This window comes from Megalobrama amblycephala, linkage group LG11 (genome assembly GCF_018812025.1).
Source record: "Megalobrama amblycephala isolate DHTTF-2021 linkage group LG11, ASM1881202v1, whole genome shotgun sequence".
In the NCBI taxonomy this organism is placed as follows: Eukaryota; Metazoa; Chordata; class Actinopteri; order Cypriniformes; family Xenocyprididae; genus Megalobrama; species Megalobrama amblycephala.
Window position 1 is genome coordinate 28,320,059 of NC_063054.1, and position 19,038 is coordinate 28,339,096.

Consider the following 19,038-nt stretch of genomic DNA (forward strand, 5'->3'; position numbering starts at 1 on the left):
ATGTAACAACATAATGTATATTACTTTATTTGAAGATAATGCTAGTCATTGATTATTTTGTCTCTAATTGCAAAAAATAATGCAATTATGCAATAACATTAAAGTTGCTTCATGAGATTGAGTGAAAATAAAATTGTCTTAATGCAGCCCCCTATTTTTCATCTGAAAAAAAAAAATTTTTTTTAATATAATATCGTAATGTATTTGAAGTAAACCAATCTATATCTTTTTAGTAATCCAGTATTATTTAATATATTGCGTTGGGTTATTCGGAATTAAACCTCATTAAATATGGTTGCCTCCGTTTTTAATGCACTTCCGTCTGACCATAAATGAGCCAATCAGCTGAACGCGCGAGAACGAGGCGCGAAAGCCATACTGGTATCTGTATCTCTTAATTTCTCCGTTTGAACATCGTTTGTAGAAATAGAATGCTTCCCCTGATTTTTGTATAACTTAATCTTAGTTGTTCGCTATAACTAATTTAAGTATCACGGGGTGAAAATCCATTTTTCGGTTCGCGTGCGTTTAATCCAACTCGACAGTTGACAAGAAGACAAGATGTCGTCGGTCAACAGTGAAATAAAAGCGGAATCTACTCTGAAGTGGTGAGTGTTTTTGTTGGTTATATCTTTTAAATGTGTGCTAATCAAAACGACAGACATTTGTCGAGATTATTTTGTCGTGTTTTAGTCATTCGCACAACGTTAAAGGAAAGTCACGACTATGGATGGTTTATTATTCTAATTTAACGTAACGTTACTTGTTGAGGGAGAATTTTTAAGTCATACATTTGATTGTAAAAGTCGCTTATCCAGTTAACTTGTTTGCCAGTTTTTTTAATCCACGCTGTCTTTTGCTAACGTTACACCCTGTCAGACGCTTTGTTGACGCAACCGTATCAATAGCGATGTAAAATGCTGATTATCAATTAATTAATGATCCTATATGGAATGCCACTTCATTTTACTTTACTTGTTTATTTCTTGTGTTGGTAATCAGAGGCTGCACCTGTTACCTGTAATCTCACAGATCTCACCTGTGAGAAGTCAACTGAAAGACTCCTTCCAAAAGCACATTTTCTCATTTCATTTTATGTCATTTTTAACGTTATACTGTTCATGTGAAATTGCTGTAGCTGGTGCCTTGAGGTAAACTGAGGGGTTAAAGTTATGTATTGTGTCATGTGAAGGTTTGTGGTCCATAAAAATATAGTATGAAGTGTTCCTAGATAAAACGTAAGCTAAATGCTTCTTCCAACTTGTAATTCAATCGTGCACTGTCCTGTCCCCCCACACAACTGTCTTTAACATAACCTTGAGAATCAGCTACCAGAATCCTTTAAAGAAGATCTTGTAATGTTGAATGAATAGTGTGATAAGAAGCTGGCAAACACTTTACTCAATTTAACCTAGTTAACTGCTTGGCCTATTCTGTGAACAGCATGAAAATAAACATCCAATTTGAATTACTGTGGTGCTGCCAAATACATGGGTAAATGTATTTTGTTTATTGAAATTGTTGAATATGACTGCCCAAAGAACAAGTAGTTTTATGAGACATAACATGCATAATCATATATAAAATTGTAACAGCCAATTGTCAGTAACACCAATGTGACTTTATTTACTATATTTACTAAATCATTGTAAAAAGTAATTCTTTTTTATTATTAGTTAATTTTGTAATTATATTATATTAAATCCTTAAAGGTGCTAAAGAGGATGTTTTGTTTTATACATTTTGCAATATTACTTGAAACTGTCTTTACTAACTGATAAAAGACTATTTATTAGGTGCATTGAAAGGAATAATATTAATATACATCATCTGTGCACGAGGTAGGGCCTTAAAAACATCAGCCAATTGCGTAAACGATTGGCCCTCTGGCTTGTCAATCACTGCCATGACGTTCCTTGTGCGAGACGAGCGCGGCTGCGCGCTCCAGTAACTTTCCACACTCTACAGGCGCCGCATACGATGTTTTTGTCCGGAGACAGGAGTAACAACTGCAGATTATGAGTTACCTGCGGTGAGTCCGACATAATGAATCCACTAACACGATACAGCGAATGCCGATGGTAAACACCCGTGTTCCAATACTCGTGCACGAATTTTGGGAGGCGTTCCCTCGAAAAGAAGGGGGGTTGTTCTTACACATGCGCTCATTTCAAAAACTCAGTAACAGTCTTTGGTTTCTCAGTCGACGAAAAGATCCTCTTTATCACCTTTAAATGAAGTTTGTACGTCCTCATATCAATTAAATGTAATTTGTTTTTCTTAATTCAGTAGTCACAGTGTAAGACTATTGGGCTGTAAAGTAACTTTAAAAGGTGATTTTTAAAAATGGTGAAATGGCCAGACATTCTTAATTCAGTAGTCACAGTGTAAGACTATTGGGCTGTAAAATAACTTTAAAAGGTGATTTTTTTTTTTTTTTTTTTTTTTTTTTTTTTTTTTAAATGGTGAAATGGCCAGACAATTTCCTTTTTGTATTTTACTCAAATTTTAATCTAAAATCTTGGCATTTGTTTGGAAAATTTGTCCATTTAGTCCAACTATATACAAAAGTACAGAGTGATGTTAGACTATCATTTCTTCTGGACTTCACCTCTGATTGGAATTTTTTTCTTATAAATATAAGCCTTGAATATGGACTAGTATTAACACGTATTTCACTTTACCCCTTTCTTTCTAGATACACCTAAACACGAGAGTGAGTGAGTCACGGAGGGAATCACAATGTGTTCTATACCGGGGCTCCCATCAACAGGTTCAGATGTACCTGTACTTATTACCAGAGTTAATCTGAACCCATCATGTGTTCTGGTAGAGTTTTGGGGAAATTTTGACCAAGACCGGAAGTTTGCTTATCAGCAGCTGAAAAAGGAGATTCAATACCCCAGAGAAGGTTTCTGTGAATCAGATGGAAACCCCGGTGACTTGTGCCTCGTACGAGTGTATGAAACATGGTACAGAGCCCGTATAGTTTCAAGAGACACTGAAGATTACAGCGTGTTTTTAATTGATGAAGGCAGAACACTGCGTGCCACCGTTAACACGCTTGCATGGGGGAAAAGTGACTTTTTCTATCTTCCCCCTGAAGTTGAATTCTGTGTTCTTGCCAATGTGTTACCACTGTCTCCTGAAAACAAATGGTCAGCAATGGCCTTAGAGTTCATGAAGACTTTCTGTGGTCGAAGAGTCAATGCTTCAGTTCAAGATGTTCTTGTGCCTCATCGAACATTCCTTCTTGACATTCCTTGTCTGTCCAGACAGATGTTTGAAATGGGCTTCGCAAAAAAATTGTACAGTGATCGTTTCAAGGAGTTTGTTGCAAGATCTTTGCAGGCCAACAATGGAACTGGAGAACCTCAGAGAATTTCTTCCATTAGGCACAAACCAGTTGAGATCATTGAGCAAATGGAGAAGCAGCAGGCCTACATGTACCCAGAGCTGCAAACTGATACTGTTGAGACTGTCATGGTCACAGAAGTAACAAGTCCATTTAGGATATTCTGCCAGCTTAAGGTTTTCTCTCAGGAGCTGAAGAAGTTAACCGAACAGATAACTCAGCATTACGAGGGAAGAGTTGGAGGTAAATTTGCAAGAAATGAGAATTTGGGCAGCCCGTGTGCATCCAGAGGAAGTGACGGCAAGTGGTATCGTTCAGTGCTGCAGCAGGTCATGTCTGCCAACAATGTGGTTGAGGTTTTGCAGGTGGATTATGGGAAGAAACAATTTGTACAAGTTGAGAATGTCAGGCCTCTTGCCTCTGAATTTTTCAGGATGCCCGTCGTAACGTATGTGTGCTCCCTTCATGGAATAGTCGACAGAGGTGTTGGTTGGACAGCTTCACAGATTGATTACCTGAAATCTCTCCTGCTCAACCGCACAGTGATTGCCAAGTTTCAGTATCAAAGCCTTTCTGAAGGTGTTCACTATGTCACGCTTTATGGAGAGGAGAACACAAACATCAACAAATTGTTTGAACTGAAACAGAAATGTTCACTGGACTCTGATATGACCCTTGCAGATTTCACTCTTCAGAAGAGCCCATCATCTCAAAAGAGCAAGATTTTGGAGACCACTGAGACCACACACATTGACAAAACCTACTCTGACCTTAAAGGGAACAAACCAGTCTTTTTCACAGAAAATCTCTCGCCTAACACTTCACATGTGGCTGTTGTGCAGCACGTTGACAGCCCTGGAAAATTTTGGATTCAAACTCAGCGTTACGCCGATGAATTCAGTCAGCTAATGAATGACCTTGGAGATCTGTACATTGATCCATCAAACACTGAAGGATTGATAAGAAAGCCTGTTGTTGGTCTTCTCTGTGCAGCTAAAGCCCAAGATGATGTGTTCTATAGAGCGGCTGTCTATAAGGTCATTGACAAGAAAGCAGAAGTTTACTTCCTTGACTACGGCAACACAGAACTTGTTGATTGTTTAAATCTCCGACAGTTGCCTCTGAGATTCCAGCAGCTGCCAGCTGTGGCGATAAAGTGCTCTCTCCATGGCATTAAATCCAGACTGAAACACTGGGATGAGAGGGCTACTTTGTTCTTTTCGAAACTTGTTGAAGACAAAGTACTTGATTTGCACGTACAAGACAAGCATCAAGACACTCACATGGTTCAGTTGGTGGACCCGAGTTTAGATGGAGAGAATGATGTGAGCAAGTTATTGTGCAATGCAAATTTTGCAGAAAGTGAAAATAGTGTTGTGGATAATTCTGCGGTAAGATCTTGTGATTTAAAAACCATACACACCTCTGGCATGTTCTTGACAAGCACTCGACCTGAGACACCTTCCAGTTCTTCTGCTGTGGCAGAAAGTGCATCTGTTTTCAAGGAATACTTGTTTCCAATTGGAAGTTCACTGGAGGTAACCGTATCCTACATTGAGAGTCCAAATGACTTCTGGTGTCAAAAAGCCAGAAATGCTGCATGCTTAGAAGTGCTAATGCAAGATATTCAGCGTTTCTATGCTCACAGTGAATTTCAGACACCTTTGGAAGCAGCTTGTGTTGCTCGTCATCCTGAAACTGGGATATGGTACAGAGCCTTGGTCATTCAAAAGCACCAAACGCCTCATGTTAATGTCTTGTTTGTTGACTATGGGCAGACAAAGAAGGTTGCCATTGAAGATCTTCGAAAGATCAGTCCAGCATTTTTGAAGATGAAAGGACAAGCCTTTCGATGCAGTTTATATAACCTGATCCACCCGGTTTCCCACTCAGCTTTAGACTGGAGCCCTGAAGCCACATTGCAGTTTCAAGAGTTTGTTGATACAGCTGCGTCCAAGAACGTGCCTTTGAAATGCACCATTTTTGCTGTAATGTATGATTCCCAGAAAGTTGTGTTCAATGTGGTGGATTTGGAGACCCCATTCCAAAGCATTTGCAATCTCCTTGTTCAGAGACGCCTAGCTGATCGTGCACCCTCTAAGAGAGCTCCTCTTCCACCCTTTCGCCTGGACACCTACTATTATTCCACACATGGAGTCAAGACTGGATGTGAAGAGGAAGTGAGTGTCACCTGTGTGAAAAGTGTCAATCAGTTCTTTTGCCATCTTGCCAGGAAATCAGATGAGATTGAGAACCTTGTAGACAAGGTCAACTCCCTGTGCCGTCAGCTAGAGGTAATCAAGTGTCCTCAGACCTTTGGAACTGTTTGCTTTGCAAAATACACAGATGGACTTTGGTACAGAGGCCAGATAAAGTCTTCAAAACCGTCAATGGTTATCAATTTTGTGGATTATGGCGACACATTGGAAGTTGATAAATCGGACTTGTTGCCAGTTCCAATTGAAGCAGGAGAGATTATGTCTGTTCCAGTGCAGGCAATTGAATGTGGGCTGTCAGATATGCCCGAAAATGTGCCATGTGAAGTGGAAAATTGGTTTCAGAATTTTGCAGACAGTCATTGTTTCACTGCTTTGATCGTGGCAAAAGAACCTAGAGGAAAGCTCATGGTAGAACTTTATGAGGGAAAAACTCAAGTGAATGCACTGATCAGACAGAAGTTTCACAATGAAATCCATAGAAATGAACCAAGCCCATTCAAAGGATATGGTTCAAAAAACCGAAGTGCACAAGCTCCGGCAGCACTTGCAAAGGAAAGTTTCAGTGGTCTAAAGAGAGATCCCACAGATCAAGTTCCACAATCCTGGGAAAGTCATGCTGCACAACGAGGAAATGTTGTTGAATCAAAACAGCCAGGAAGCAAGTGGGGATTCCATAAAGATGGTAGACCAGAGCCAACAAGAGACTTTGGGACATTCAGTAATTCCCAGAAGCAACATGAACCACAAAGAAAGTCCAATGATAGAGCTGTTGTACGTCGCCCTTGTCCATCTGACAAAACTGATGGTGTTAAACCAAAGTTCCAGGCTCTTCTCAGAGAATCTTCACTCCCAGTGAAATTAATAGAACCAGGTCTAGAAGCTGAGGTATTCATCTCTCATTGTAATAGCCCTTGTAGCTTCTTTGTTCAGTTAGCAGCAGATGAGGATGACATTTACTCACTTGTAGAGAAGTTGAATGCTGACCAGTCAAGGTGTGCAAACATTGATTCTAGTGACATTCGTGAGGGAGACTTGGTCTGCGCAATGTTTCCTGATGATAACTCTTGGTATCGTGCAGCAGTACGAAAAAACATTGATGACAAAATTGACGTTGAATTTGTCGACTTTGGAAACACGGCTGTGATTTCTGCCTCAAAAATATGTCGTCTTGATCAATCATTTTCTTCGTTTCCTAGGTACAGCATCCACTGCTCTGTACATAAACTAAATGTTGACAGTGCAGACCAAGAACTTGCACCCAACTTCAAACAAGTAATTGATCAAAACATTGAAAAGGTCATGTGCACATTCGTTAAAATGTCAGGGACAGTGTGGGAAGTGAAACTTGATGTTAATGGTGTAGTGCTGGGATCTACCAGCAGGCATGAAGTTACACCAGCAGCTGAGCTTTCGACTACAGGTGTCAAGCATCAGACGTCTGATGTCAAGGTCTGTACCCGTTACAAGAACCCTGATGTATCAGCTGGTCAAATGATCACTGGATACACCTCATTTATCAAGGGCCCTCAGCTATTCTGGTGCCAATATGCGGCAATGAACAAACTTCAAGGAATTTCAGATGCTTTACAGAATGCTGGAAATGCATCAGAAAAAACTTTGAGTGAGGACTCTGTGCCAGTTGGAAGTGCTTGCATTGCTCTCTTTACTGAAGACAATTTGTGGTATCGAGCTAAAGTAACATCTAGGGACCTTGATACACTCTCCATTACCTTTGTAGACTATGGAAATGAATCAAAAGTCAATATGGGTGACGTCAAAGCACTTCCGCCCGAGTTATCAGATGTGCCCCCTCAGGCATTTAACTGTCAGCTTGAAGGTTTTGATCTTTCCAAGGGTTTCTGGGATGAAAAGGCAGATGATGCTTTCTTTGACCTTGTTAATGACAATCTTTTAAATATCACTGTTGAGAAAATGGGGAACTCTGAAACGCCACACTTCGTCAAGCTGAGTTGTAATGATGTTGTCATCAATGATGCCATGAGAAGCTATTGGAGAAGTCAAAGTCCTGAAAATCCATCAGTTGAACTCTTAAGTGGAGCAGGACAGTTGTCTGCCAATGACTCTGTGGCTGCTGAAGTTGATATTGACTCTGAAGTTACCCTTGATGCAGACACTGACCATGTTGACAATGAAACGTGCACCTCGGTTCTCGAAATGCAACTTTCTGAACAAGAGCAGCTTGATTTAATGACAAATACAGAAGCTGGAAATAAAGCACAGGATGGCCCACTTGAGATGACTACTGAAAATGTTTCCTCACCCATTACTTTGAGTATAGTGCCTTCTGAACCCCAAGATGACCTGGATACCACATGCATCACAGATGATCAACCTGTTTCAGGTTCTGCAAGTTCGTCCGACACAACAAACCAGCATGCCTTCGCTGAAGAGACAGATGTTGACCCAACACCTTTTCCTGTAGTTTTGCCACAGCACTCTGAGGGAGCAACATCTAGTATTTCCGCAGAGAATATAGATAGCTTCTTGATGAATAACACTGATTCTCAATTATGCATTGTTGAGGAACCAGATTCACCATCATATGAGATCATTCAGTCAGGTAAGTCTGCATGTGACACATTTTGTGGCACCTTTTTTTTTTTTTTTTTTTTTTTTTTTTAATGTGTGTATATAATGTGTATTTTTATTTTTTATTTATTTTTTTTAAAAAGACTTGGGATATTTGAGGCGATCGACGGAGAAGAAGCCTGTTGGGTCAGAATGTGTGATCTGGTCTCATGTAAGAAGGAATTGGTGCACAGCACGAATTTTAAAAGTTTCTGAAGATGCTGCATTGGTGAGTATATCTTTCTCTTCGAATTCACAAATGTTTGTTTTAAAGGGTTAGTTTACCCAAAAATGAAAATCCACCCAAAAATGCAAAAAAACCCTAAATTAAATCTGTTCATCATATAAAGCGATCGAGTCTCTTTAGAAAGTTTGGACTAAACCATGGAATTCATATGGAGTAGTTTTACAATCTCTTTATGAAATTTTTGAAGAGTCAAAGTTTCAGTTGTTTAGGCTGTCTATGGAAGGACAGAAATCTCTCAGATTTCATCAAAAAGATCTTCATTTGAGGGTGAGTAATTAATGACAATTTTAATTTTTGGGTGAGCTATCCCTTTAAGAGCTTCCCTTGTTGCTTTTCTGGTAAATGAATCTGTCTTTTTGTATTGTCTAACTTCAAATTCATCTTCAGACTAGTTTTATTTTTGTCTGTATTTTTCAGGTTTTGCTTGTGGAACATGATTCTGAGGTGGTAGTAGATCCACTCAACATCTTTGAAATTCTGCCAGAGAAGCCATTGCAGGTGTGAAACGCTGGAATCTACTTCTTTTATGTTTGTTAGTAGAATTATTTACTCATCCAGTGTTTTAATTGCAGACTTCAAGCATTGAAGCTGCAGTTCCAAGTGGTATGTATTATATTTTATCTATTTTATATATCTTAAGGCGAGACACCCCAGGTGAATGGGGTAAAAAAATAACTAATAGATATCGCCATACTAGCCAAGGTGACTGATTACATTGAAATTTGCAAATATTTTTTGTATTACAAGTTTTCTAAAATGTAATGTTTAAATATGCAAATGAGATGTTATCTAATTAAATATGTGCTAATTTGCATAAATTTCTAGAACAAAAATCTGAATGTTGGATGACGTCAGGTTCAAAGTTCTCGTTTAATTTTTTGGACATATTAAATTCAAAGGTTTTTACAAATGGAATTTTCGATATCTCTTTTTATCACTCCATAAATCAGAAAATACTATCAACAGCCAGAAAAAAAAATATTTTCACCATTTTTTTGGGGGGGGGAATAAAATGTTGTATAAAATCAGGCAAATTGTATATCAACAAATCTCTCTGTAAAAACCTTCAGAATATAGATAGGAATAAAACTGTAAAGTCTGGTGTATATAAGTTCTGCTGAAGTGGAGATTTCTGACTCAGAGCAGGAGAAAAAACTCATTTTGAGAAAACGGCCTGTAAAGATATTTACTGTAATTGAAATCTATTGACGCAAATTGACAAAGTGCTATAAAATATACACTTAAGTGTATTTTGGATGTTTTCTTTCCACCAGTCTGAAAAAACACTATGAAAAGCCAAAAAGTGCAAAATCTCAAAATTGACAGGTGTCTGAAAAAAGTGTTTTTGCCTGTAGTGTCTCCCCTTAAGGGGAAAAAAAATAGAGGGCACAATACTTTGTCATTGTACTATACCTGTTCCCATTTTTTTTTTTTTTTTTTTTTTTTTTTTCTGAACATTTTCCACTGAAATTGTAACTTTTCAAGATCTAACCAAGGGAACATGTCCCTCATTGAAGAACAGTGCTTCAAAGGTAAATTTATGTTTAATTGTGATTAGTAGAATGTTTACAGCAGTTGGGAACAGAACATGTAGAAATCAATATCTCTGTTTACATCAGGTGGAAGATGCAGAATATGGAACTACAGTCGCTTTGGAGTCTGAGGAAACAAATGGTAATGGTTTAATATATATATATATATATATATATATAATACATACATACAGAATTATTGCATTAAATACCACTATGTAAGAGAAGAAAAAGCTATTTACTTGCATTACTATTTATACTATGGTGTAAATGATTTAATTCCAAATTTATTGCAAAATTTTGTTCAAAATAGCATTTTTAATATGTCAAGGTGAAGAGGAAACTCTCATTGACCAGATGGATCCAGGTGATGAACTTTCAGACCAGGTACAGTGTGATGCTGTTTTACCTATCAAAAACAACTGACTGACAGTAATCAGTTAGCTTTCAGTGTCTCAAGTGTTTATGTAAATATGCAGCCTCAAGACAAGGGGTGCGAGTCCTGCTCAGTTGTTTTGGTGGAAGATTCTGAGGGTAAGTAAGCTTGTTTGATATACCCATTTATTAAAAAGTATTGGAACCTTAGTTATTATGAAGTGCATAGTACACTTATTCTATGAATGTTTTATGGTTTGTATAATGTCTTTTTGCATAAAATAATTCTTAAATCTATTAAATCTGCACTTTATTAAAAATTATTATCTTTATTTGGTAAGACGGAATGAAATATTAAGTCCATGTGAAAAGTTTTGATTTGTTTCTTAGATCTGAATGCATTTCAAGACTTTCTTTTTTTTTTGTTTAGTTGAAGATGTGTTGGGAGAATGTGCACTTGTTCAGGTACTGAATGTAAGTACACATATTAAGATATAAGGCTGATGAGATGAGATTGACAACTACTTAATCTTATTAACACCCATTCATCTTAAAGGGATAGTTCACACAGAAATGAAAATTTGCTGTTAATTTATTCACCCTTAGGCCATCCAAGACATAGGTGACTTTTTTTTTTTTTTTTTTTTTTTCTTCAGTAGAACAGTTAACTGAAAAACGTGGTCCTTGGTGATTCATATAATGCAAGTCAAAGGTTACTGTCACAAGTCAATGGTTAATGACACAAAAACAAAACATACTGGCAAAACAAAATTAATACCCGTGGCTCCTGATGATACATTGAGGTCTTATGAAGCAAAACAATCGGTCTGTGCAAGAAACAGAACATTATTACCTGTAATCTACAGCCACGGCAAACAGTCCTGAGCGTGTTCACAAAAGTTGCAAGCTTCCTGACGCATAATGACGTATGCACGGGAGCTCAAATGTTGCAAATCTGTGAAAAGTCAATCTTCCTGACTTGAGATTACGCAAACTTTTTTCCCTTCAAAAAGGTTGCTGCATCAAGGATAAGCACAAGCACCATTTTGATGAACAATACAACATATGCGTCCTCTCTGTTATAAACACAGCATCCGCTTATGTGTGAGTTTGCTCCTGCACATACACAATTATGTGACCGGAAGCTGGCGACTGTTGTTAACATGCTTAGTACTGTTTGCCAAGGCTGTGTATTGCAGGTAATGTTGTAAATAATGTTCAGTTTCTTGCACAGACCAATTGTTCCAATTCATAAGACTACTGTGTATCAGGAGCCACAGACATTAATTTTCTTTTGCTTGTATTGGTTTTTTTGACTATCAAAGTGACCCTAGAATCACCCAGGACCATGGTTTTAGATAAAAATCTTCTTTACTGTTCTACTGAAGGAAAAAAAAAGTCACCTACATCTTTATGGCCTGAGGGTGAAACTGACAGCAACTTTTCAATTTGGGGTGAACTATTCCTTTTAAATATATTTGTACTCCTGTCTGAACAGGATGACTCCCAAGATGACTTGAATACTTCAGCTGGAGAGCAGGAGAGAGGTTACCATTCATATTTGTTAATATTTTTTTTGTGTGTGCGTGTTTTTATCTGTATGGAAGAGTAGTTGACTGTTCTGTTTTTATTGTAATTTTTAAAATGTGTCTGTTTAGAAGATGGTGCCAAGATGAGTACCGGAGTGGATTTACTGATGGATTTCCTTGATGTTGCTCCCCATAATAAGGTGTTTTGTCTTTTCTCTTTTATATTTTTAAAGACCTACTTCAGCCACTGGGTGGAGTAGGTCTTTAAAAATATAAACGAAAGTATATTCCTCTCACATCATGTTTTTGCAGGTACAGGATGAATGTGAGACTGAGCCTGAAACGGATGCCTTACTGGAGGAGTTTAATAGTATGTTATGTTTGAATTCCATATTCAATTAAAAAGTTTAATGTAAAGTGTTTCTATTTTAACAAATAGAATGATTGTTTAGCATTCTAACAGAAACAATGGACTTTATTTTAAGTAGGTGTTACTGAAGATCTTATTGTTCTGACCAGTGATGATGGAGCAGAGTCTGACACAGCATCTGATGGCACGGTATTATAAGTTTACTGTTAATTCTTGAACCAACTTTTTTTTTTTTTTTTTTCTTTTATATAAATATTTCCTCCTTTTGAATACTTCAGCTTCAGGGAGATGTGATGGTCACAGAAATCCATCCTGATGCTGAAGCATCTTCATGTAAGTAATTTAAGTATGCATTTAAATGGAAGTGTCATGAAGAGTCCTAATGTTTTTCTTTGAAGTAATAAGACAATTTCTGGTTGAACTGTGAACTGATGGCAGTTTGCTTCACAGGCTTACAAGAAAAGTCAAACGCATCTGATTGCACCCACTTGGAGGATTCACAAGTCACTCATCTGACCTTGAAAGTTGAGGATACATCTGACGACGATGTCATTTTTGTTGGTGTTTTGCGAGAATCCCAGGCAGAAGTATGTGAGCCAGAGAGTGAAAAACAGAAGCATGACTAATGTAAACTTTGTACCTTAAAAGAGTTGCTTTTGTATGTGTATGTGTTTTTGTTAATCGCATTTAAATTTGTTTTTTTTGTTTTTTTTTTCCTCTACTTGATACCATAAACAGTATAGTAGCTGCAGTAAGCACTGATGCTTGTTCATAGAGTAGAGCTGTAGTTTTCACCTTCCATTACTGTTCACTGATTTCTCGTTGCAGATATGAAGGCTGTTTTTTTTGTTTTGTTTTTCCTTCCCATTTATTACACAGCCTTTCATTGGGTTCCTTATTGGATTTCTAAAACTGTTTCCAAATTGTACTTTGTCCAAGGATTTTGTTATTTGTTCAGATGCTCTTAAAAGTTTACATTTGTGGTGAAAAAGCAGTTTGCTGCATTGTGGTAACTGGTTTAATTTTTCTTTAATAAATATGCACCCTTTTTGTGCAGCACTTACATGAACATTTCTTAATGTTATTATTCAGACTTTTTGTATAAGTGAAAATAAAAACAAATACCAAAGGTAAAATATTCTGTTTAATAAACAAATACATAAGAAAAAAACTTGTGCATTTTTGTGGCTATACTGGAATCAAGAGATAATGAAATCCTACAGAATAGCATTTTTTTAAAAAACCCCAGAGATTAGTAGTGTAAAAATTGATTTCAATGACATACAAATCAGGAAATCACAGGTTTTAGTTACAGATCCAGAGATGATCTTGTTAAAATTGTTCTCAATATAGGGCAACACAAATGGGCAATGAGGAATACATTTCACAGTATGGTACTTATATTTATATATACCATATATAAATATTGGTTGTCTGCTAACTGCCTCCTTGTAACGTCGGTCACAGAATTCATTGAAAGCATTGCATTGATATAAAAACCTCTGCTTTACATAACTAAAAATTAAGGCACATAACAGGACGGTGAAGTGTTAATTTTTTTGTATGTAGCTGGTACCTTCCATAAGTCATCCTGTAGAGTTTGTAGTTTTGCCCCGTTTGAAAAAATTTAATTTACATAAGAAAACCATCTAATCAATAGTGCAAAGTCAATCGTACTCTTACACAGCAGTCAATATTTAGTTTCCTTTATGAAATTTCAAAAATAGATTGGCGTTTCCTCATGTAATCTTCTGACTCTATTTGTTACATGTGCATTTGCAACATTACAAAATCACTGAACTGATACACATTTCATGTTATTCGATTAAATAGATGATTGTGGTATAACAATATTGGTTCCTTGAATCAAGTTGTCATCTTTTCCATCAATTAAAGGATCCCACTTATTGAAGTCTCTGTCCAGAGCTGGAAAATAAAGTTAAATATTAAATTTTACAAACAAGTTTACAGTATTACGCACACTACCTTATAGAAGTATAGGGTCAGTTTGATTTTTTTTTTTTTTAAATGCTTAAAAAGGCTGCATTGATTTTATCAAAATACAGTATTATGAAATACTATTAATTTTTAAAATACTGTTTTCTGTTTTCATATAATTTACATTTTATTCATTCCTATGTAATGTCTTTTTTAATGACAATTTAATGCATCCTTGCATGTTTTCTTTTTTTCTAAAATCCTACTGACCCTCAAGGGAATAGAAAGAGCTGAAACACACTGAACCATTCATACTGAAAAATGTAAATAACTCACACAAGTGGCGTTGAAGAAAAGCCAAAGTTGCTTTGTTGGAAAGATCCAAGGCTATATGTGGATCAATCTCTCCTTTGAGCTTCATGAGCCTTCCAATCCAGTTCCCGGTAAGAAATGTGAAATCTGGGAAGCTCTGATGGACTGTCCCCCTGCCAAAACATTGTAAATCACAATTAAATGAAGCATATTTTTCCAACTGAATTACAAGTAAACATGAAAAAAAAAAAAAACGAATTACTGACTTGATTGTTATCATTTTTCTGGGAATGATGGCAGAGTCCAGCTTCTTCATTCGGATGATATTCCCAATCCACTGGAATTTTTCAGAGTTAATAAAAAAGATTGGCTGCTTCACTCCTGGGAAGATCTCTTCGTCCAGGGGAAACATCCAGGTGTCCAGTGCCACGCCACACCTAAGAAGAAACATTGATGCGAGGATGATTATTTTGCTTTTCAATCTCTCTTTACAAGCTACATGGCACTAATAACGTTACTATAATTAGTTGTTCAGCAAGTAATTGTGTCTTCATGACTAATGAGAGGAAGTAATTTGAATTTAATGCTAATGTTTTTATTAACTTCTTTTATTTCTTTAAATTATTCTCTCTATAAGGCTATTTAAAGTGCATCACAAGATTTAAAGTTGTGTAGAAGTATGTCTGAAAAGGCTTCTAAAAAACAGGAAACTTGCAGAGGTTTTCACAGACACCAGTGTGAAGGATAAAATAAAGGCCAACCGCATTGACTGAAAGCAACGTTTCTCAAACAGCCTGCTAAATATGCTATTTATCTACCCACAAGATCTTGTAACATGTCGTGACAAGTATTGGACATGCTAGTCAGCACAAAACGTACTTGAATTTGACATCCTTGCACAAACATTCGATCACCGTCGCGCCTCCGAAAGAATGTCCCATAACCGCTATTCTACACAGGTCCATGGAATTCTAAAATGCAGAAAGGCCCATTATCACCAGCTCTCCATCACTTATTTACAATACTATACTAAAAAAGTACTGTGGTATAAGATCGAGCAGTTTATTTTTTCTTTGTTCTCAGGAGTAACTCATTGTAATATTCACCTCCATTGTTGACAGATCAAAGTTGGACTGCAAGACGTTCTCCACAGACTTTCCTGAATTAATGTCAAAGAGAATATCCAAGGCTCTGATGCATTCATCTGCTCTTTGCTTTACCTGGAACATAAAGGACATTTGATTCACCTACATGATGGAACACAGACAGTTTCATCAATTGTGCACTAGCCAGGACCACAATGTATTTCAGTAATTATGAATAAACGAGCACAGTTGTTACTAATACTAATTACATAAATGCATAATAATTATTGGTGGGTTTTCAATGCAAAAATAATCAAACATCACTGCAATTTAAAAAAAAAAAGCTGCTGCAAATTCGGTAATTTTGATCTGTTAATATCCTACTAGGGGCCTCATTTATAAAATGTTGCAGAAACCGTCCTAAATTTGATCTTAAGATCATTTCTCTGATGAACGTACACACAGAAAACAAGCGTACGCCTCTCTTTCAGATGTGAAATCTATATATCACAAATGATCTTGAATTTGCATGAAGCTAAATGGTTTCAGTTCTCTGCGTTTTAAACAACACCTAATAAATGTCATTTACATATAAAAGATCACCATTCATTGTCCAAATCCTTGGCAAGCTGCAAGAATAGCTTATATTTCCAAAATCCTGCAGTAATCTGACCAGGAAAAGTGTGTACGTCTGCTCAGACCCTGACGTGGTTCTAAGCACTTTTCAACATCAAAGACCGTTTTTATAAATAAGAGCGTTGGCGTGGATTTAAGCGTACACACACTCTAAGATCAAATCTGTGCGTACGCACGCTTTATAAATGAGGCCCTCGGACTGACTAACATAGAAAGACATAGAAAGGGATTTTCTCACTTGCTTGTTTCTTAGAGGAAACTCATTCTCGCCTGTTTTCAGCAACCTGTAGTACATCCAAACCTCCTCCAGATTATCAGACACAGGCTTGGCGATGTCACATGATGGATGCCTTTTTGTTCCTGGCTCATTGTGTTCTCTGAAGTAAAATGTTGCTGAGGCAGATTCATCCCTGTAATTAAAAAGATATTTTAGTGAAAGAACAGCAGGCCAAAGACAACATGGTAAAAGGCCCGTCACTAGCTGATTTTCAGTCTTCCTTTAATAAAATATTAATTTCAAAGCCGTAAGTGATCTTGAGATTTTTTACACAAGAGTGAGTGTTTTAAAGAAGCAAAATAAAATTTCAAGTTAAATAATAAGACTCAATACACATCATCAATCTAACGTACTGTTAGTTTCCTAAAATTGCAATCCTACACAGTATTGTGTAGTAACCAGAAAGGCAGTGTGTCACCGTCCCTGCTGTTAGTCCTGTGTTGTGTGTCAGTTCACCGGTAAACACTGTTAAGAATGTGATGACCTAGTTCATACTATTGTTTGCACACTCCTCACACACTTTGACTATTACAACATACAAAACCTTTCAGTGACACAGCGCAAGGAGAGTTTCCGAATTGTCATTATAATCATGCCAGTTTGTGGTTAGTGGATATCTCTTATCTCATCATACTGGTCCGTTGGAAAGCAAAAAAGCTTTTACAGTTAATAATAATAGCAACTGAAAGCAAGCACCTGTGCTCCACGGCAGCAACAATGAAGCCCTGCGACGCCAGTTCAACACATATGGCTGAATACAATGACCTGAACATACAACACACAAAAACACAGTGGGAATGTAAAATACTGAATCAGGGATTGAGATCATGTTTGAACCTAAATATTCAAATCAACCACACCTGAAAGCTCCCAGTCCATGAGAGAAGATAATTACAGGATATTTCTCGTCCGGTTTAAATGATGCATTCCATGCGGCTGGGATTTTACAAGACCCTAATGTGAACAAACATACATAAATGGCCATAGCATGACAATAGTGGCAACCGATGTGTTAACCACATCTCAAAGTGTCAGGAAGTGGTATGGTGAGCTGCCTATGTGACACAACAAAATTGACATTTTCAAAAGGCTCAGTACTGAAAAACCTATACAAAAAAACATTTACCAAAGAGGTAGTTGAAAATTCTTTCACTCAGTGCTCTGTTTATCTTCATAAAGTCTGCAAGGCCGTTGAAATACTCTCTGCACGGGACCCAGTCTGGCAGCTGAGGATTCTCGGATGCTTGGCAGGGATAGTAGAGTCTCAAGAATGTACCCTTAAAGAAATATATATTTTTAAATGCGACAATGACACACATACAATTCATGTACACACAATTTAAGTGCACACTTACATGTACTGTGTGGCCCACCATCAGGTCTGAGCATCCCACTTTGTGGGGTCCTTTTCCTGGCGGGATAGTCATAGTATTGTGCCCACTTGAATTACCCATTGCGAAAACACCCAACCAGTTCCACTTTGGCGTAAATTTTAAACCTGAAAAACAAGAACCACACTATCACAAGTTTTCATGTCAGAGCATGAAATGTCATGACATTTTCAAAACAAGCCTGCTGACTCGCTCAGTTGACGCTATTCTTGGTCTTTTAAGTTAACTCAATTCTTGTGAAAAAACACGTTTTGGTTTATTAGTCATCTGGATACTGTCTCTTAGAGAAGTACTCTTGGCTCATGTGAGTTCATTGTGCTTGTCAGTGTAATAGCTACTTCCCACACTGTTGCGGTTTACTTAACTAAAATGAAAAGCTGTTAAAGCGCTGGTCTTACACAGAAAAATATGAAAAGATTTTATTAAAGTCAGTGACGTAATAGGAAGTATCTGTCAAAACAGCGAAACCAGTGACACAACAAGCTTGTTTACAGTTAGCATACTAGCCATTGCTATTTCAAAGTACCGAACCACATATAAATCTAATTTGTAATGACTTACCCGACGTTGATTTTGACCACTCATATATCTTCTTAACCAGAGTCAGCTGAACGAGTCTGCCGACAGAATACATCGACGTTAGAAGGGCTACATTGAGCGTCAGCTGAAGTGCCCGCTGAGCAGGCGGAGCCTCATCCTGACCGCGACTCGACACATGTGTGAAATGAGTCACAGATCATGCTGATTTTGAATCAGTTTGCGAGAGTTTTTGAGCAAATCTGTCAAGAGAATGATTCGTCGAAAGAACGATTCGCATTGAAAATTAAATGCCTACTTTCCTGCCTTCGAAGACGGACTATAGCGTAAGCCAATAGCATTCGACTACGGGTAGTGAGGCAGCATTTCATTGGTTGGACTTATTAAACGAACACGCCCCCTTCACTGAACAAATCTGTTCAGTTCATCTTTTTTTTCAGAGTCTGAACAAGATTCGGACCATCGAAACAGCTAGTTTGTGAAAAAACGCGATAAACTAAGGATTCTAGCCAATGAACAAATGAGTCACTATTTTGTGAATATTCCTAAGGAGCTTCTCAGTCAGCTCCCTAGGTCGTGAATCAGTATATCATGTAAATGAATGTGGCCGATTCCCTGATCTGTGCCCTACTGAACTAGAGAGCTG

General features: G+C 37.4%; 2 protein-coding genes across 10 annotated transcripts; one reads left to right on the forward strand and one right to left on the reverse strand.

Annotated features, from left to right (window-relative positions):
• The first annotated feature begins 328 nt into the window (after positions 1-328).
• Positions 329-13,285, forward strand: tdrd6 (tudor domain containing 6). 9 transcript variants are annotated; one of them, XM_048207197.1, is made up of 16 exons: positions 329-608; positions 2,699-8,155; positions 8,268-8,392; positions 8,828-8,908; positions 8,983-9,013; positions 9,896-9,942; positions 10,030-10,084; positions 10,256-10,329; positions 10,422-10,476; positions 10,748-10,791; positions 11,807-11,864; positions 11,976-12,046; positions 12,159-12,216; positions 12,335-12,405; positions 12,495-12,549; positions 12,667-13,285. In XM_048207197.1, exons 2-16 carry the CDS (start codon positions 2,743-2,745, stop codon positions 12,840-12,842), a joined length of 6,414 nt encoding a protein of 2,137 aa, XP_048063154.1. In that variant the 5' UTR covers positions 329-608; positions 2,699-2,742; the 3' UTR covers positions 12,843-13,285. The 9 variants fall into 9 exon arrangements, with proteins under 9 accessions (XP_048063154.1, XP_048063155.1, XP_048063158.1 ...); XM_048207198.1 differs by having other exon boundaries at positions 11,979-12,046; XM_048207201.1 differs by having other exon boundaries at positions 11,816-11,864.
• pla2g7 (phospholipase A2, group VII (platelet-activating factor acetylhydrolase, plasma)) lies at positions 13,061-18,713 on the reverse strand. Its single transcript, XM_048207205.1, has 11 exons — positions 18,417-18,713; positions 17,820-17,962; positions 17,591-17,741; positions 17,325-17,418; positions 17,161-17,229; positions 16,426-16,597; positions 15,573-15,686; positions 15,346-15,437; positions 14,733-14,903; positions 14,491-14,639; positions 13,061-14,142 (listed from the first exon to the last, which is right to left on the reverse strand). Exons 1-11 carry the CDS (start codon positions 18,487-18,489, stop codon positions 14,042-14,044), a joined length of 1,329 nt encoding a protein of 442 aa, XP_048063162.1. The 5' UTR covers positions 18,490-18,713; the 3' UTR covers positions 13,061-14,041.
• Between the last annotated feature and the right edge of the window lie 325 nt (positions 18,714-19,038).

Bases quoted from the DNA above. Each gene is read 5' to 3' on its own strand.
- tdrd6 (XM_048207195.1), top strand. From the start codon at position 2,743: ATGTGTTCTATACCGGGGCTCCCATCAACAGGTTCAGATGTACCTGTA. The intron at 9,943-10,029 runs GTAAATTTATGT...TGTTTACATCAG, and splicing joins TGAAGAACAGTGCTTCAAAG to GTGGAAGATGCAGAATATGG. The intron at 12,550-12,666 runs GTAAGTAATTTA...TTTGCTTCACAG, and splicing joins TGATGCTGAAGCATCTTCAT to GCTTACAAGAAAAGTCAAAC.
- pla2g7 (XM_048207205.1), bottom strand. From the start codon at position 18,489: ATGTATTCTGTCGGCAGACTCGTTCAGCTGACTCTGGTTAAGAAGATA. The intron at 17,419-17,590 runs GTAAATGTTTTT...TGTTCACATTAG, and splicing joins AATTTTCAACTACCTCTTTG to GGTCTTGTAAAATCCCAGCC. The intron at 15,687-16,425 runs GTGAGAAAATCC...TTTATGTTCCAG, and splicing joins TTCCTCTAAGAAACAAGCAA to GTAAAGCAAAGAGCAGATGA.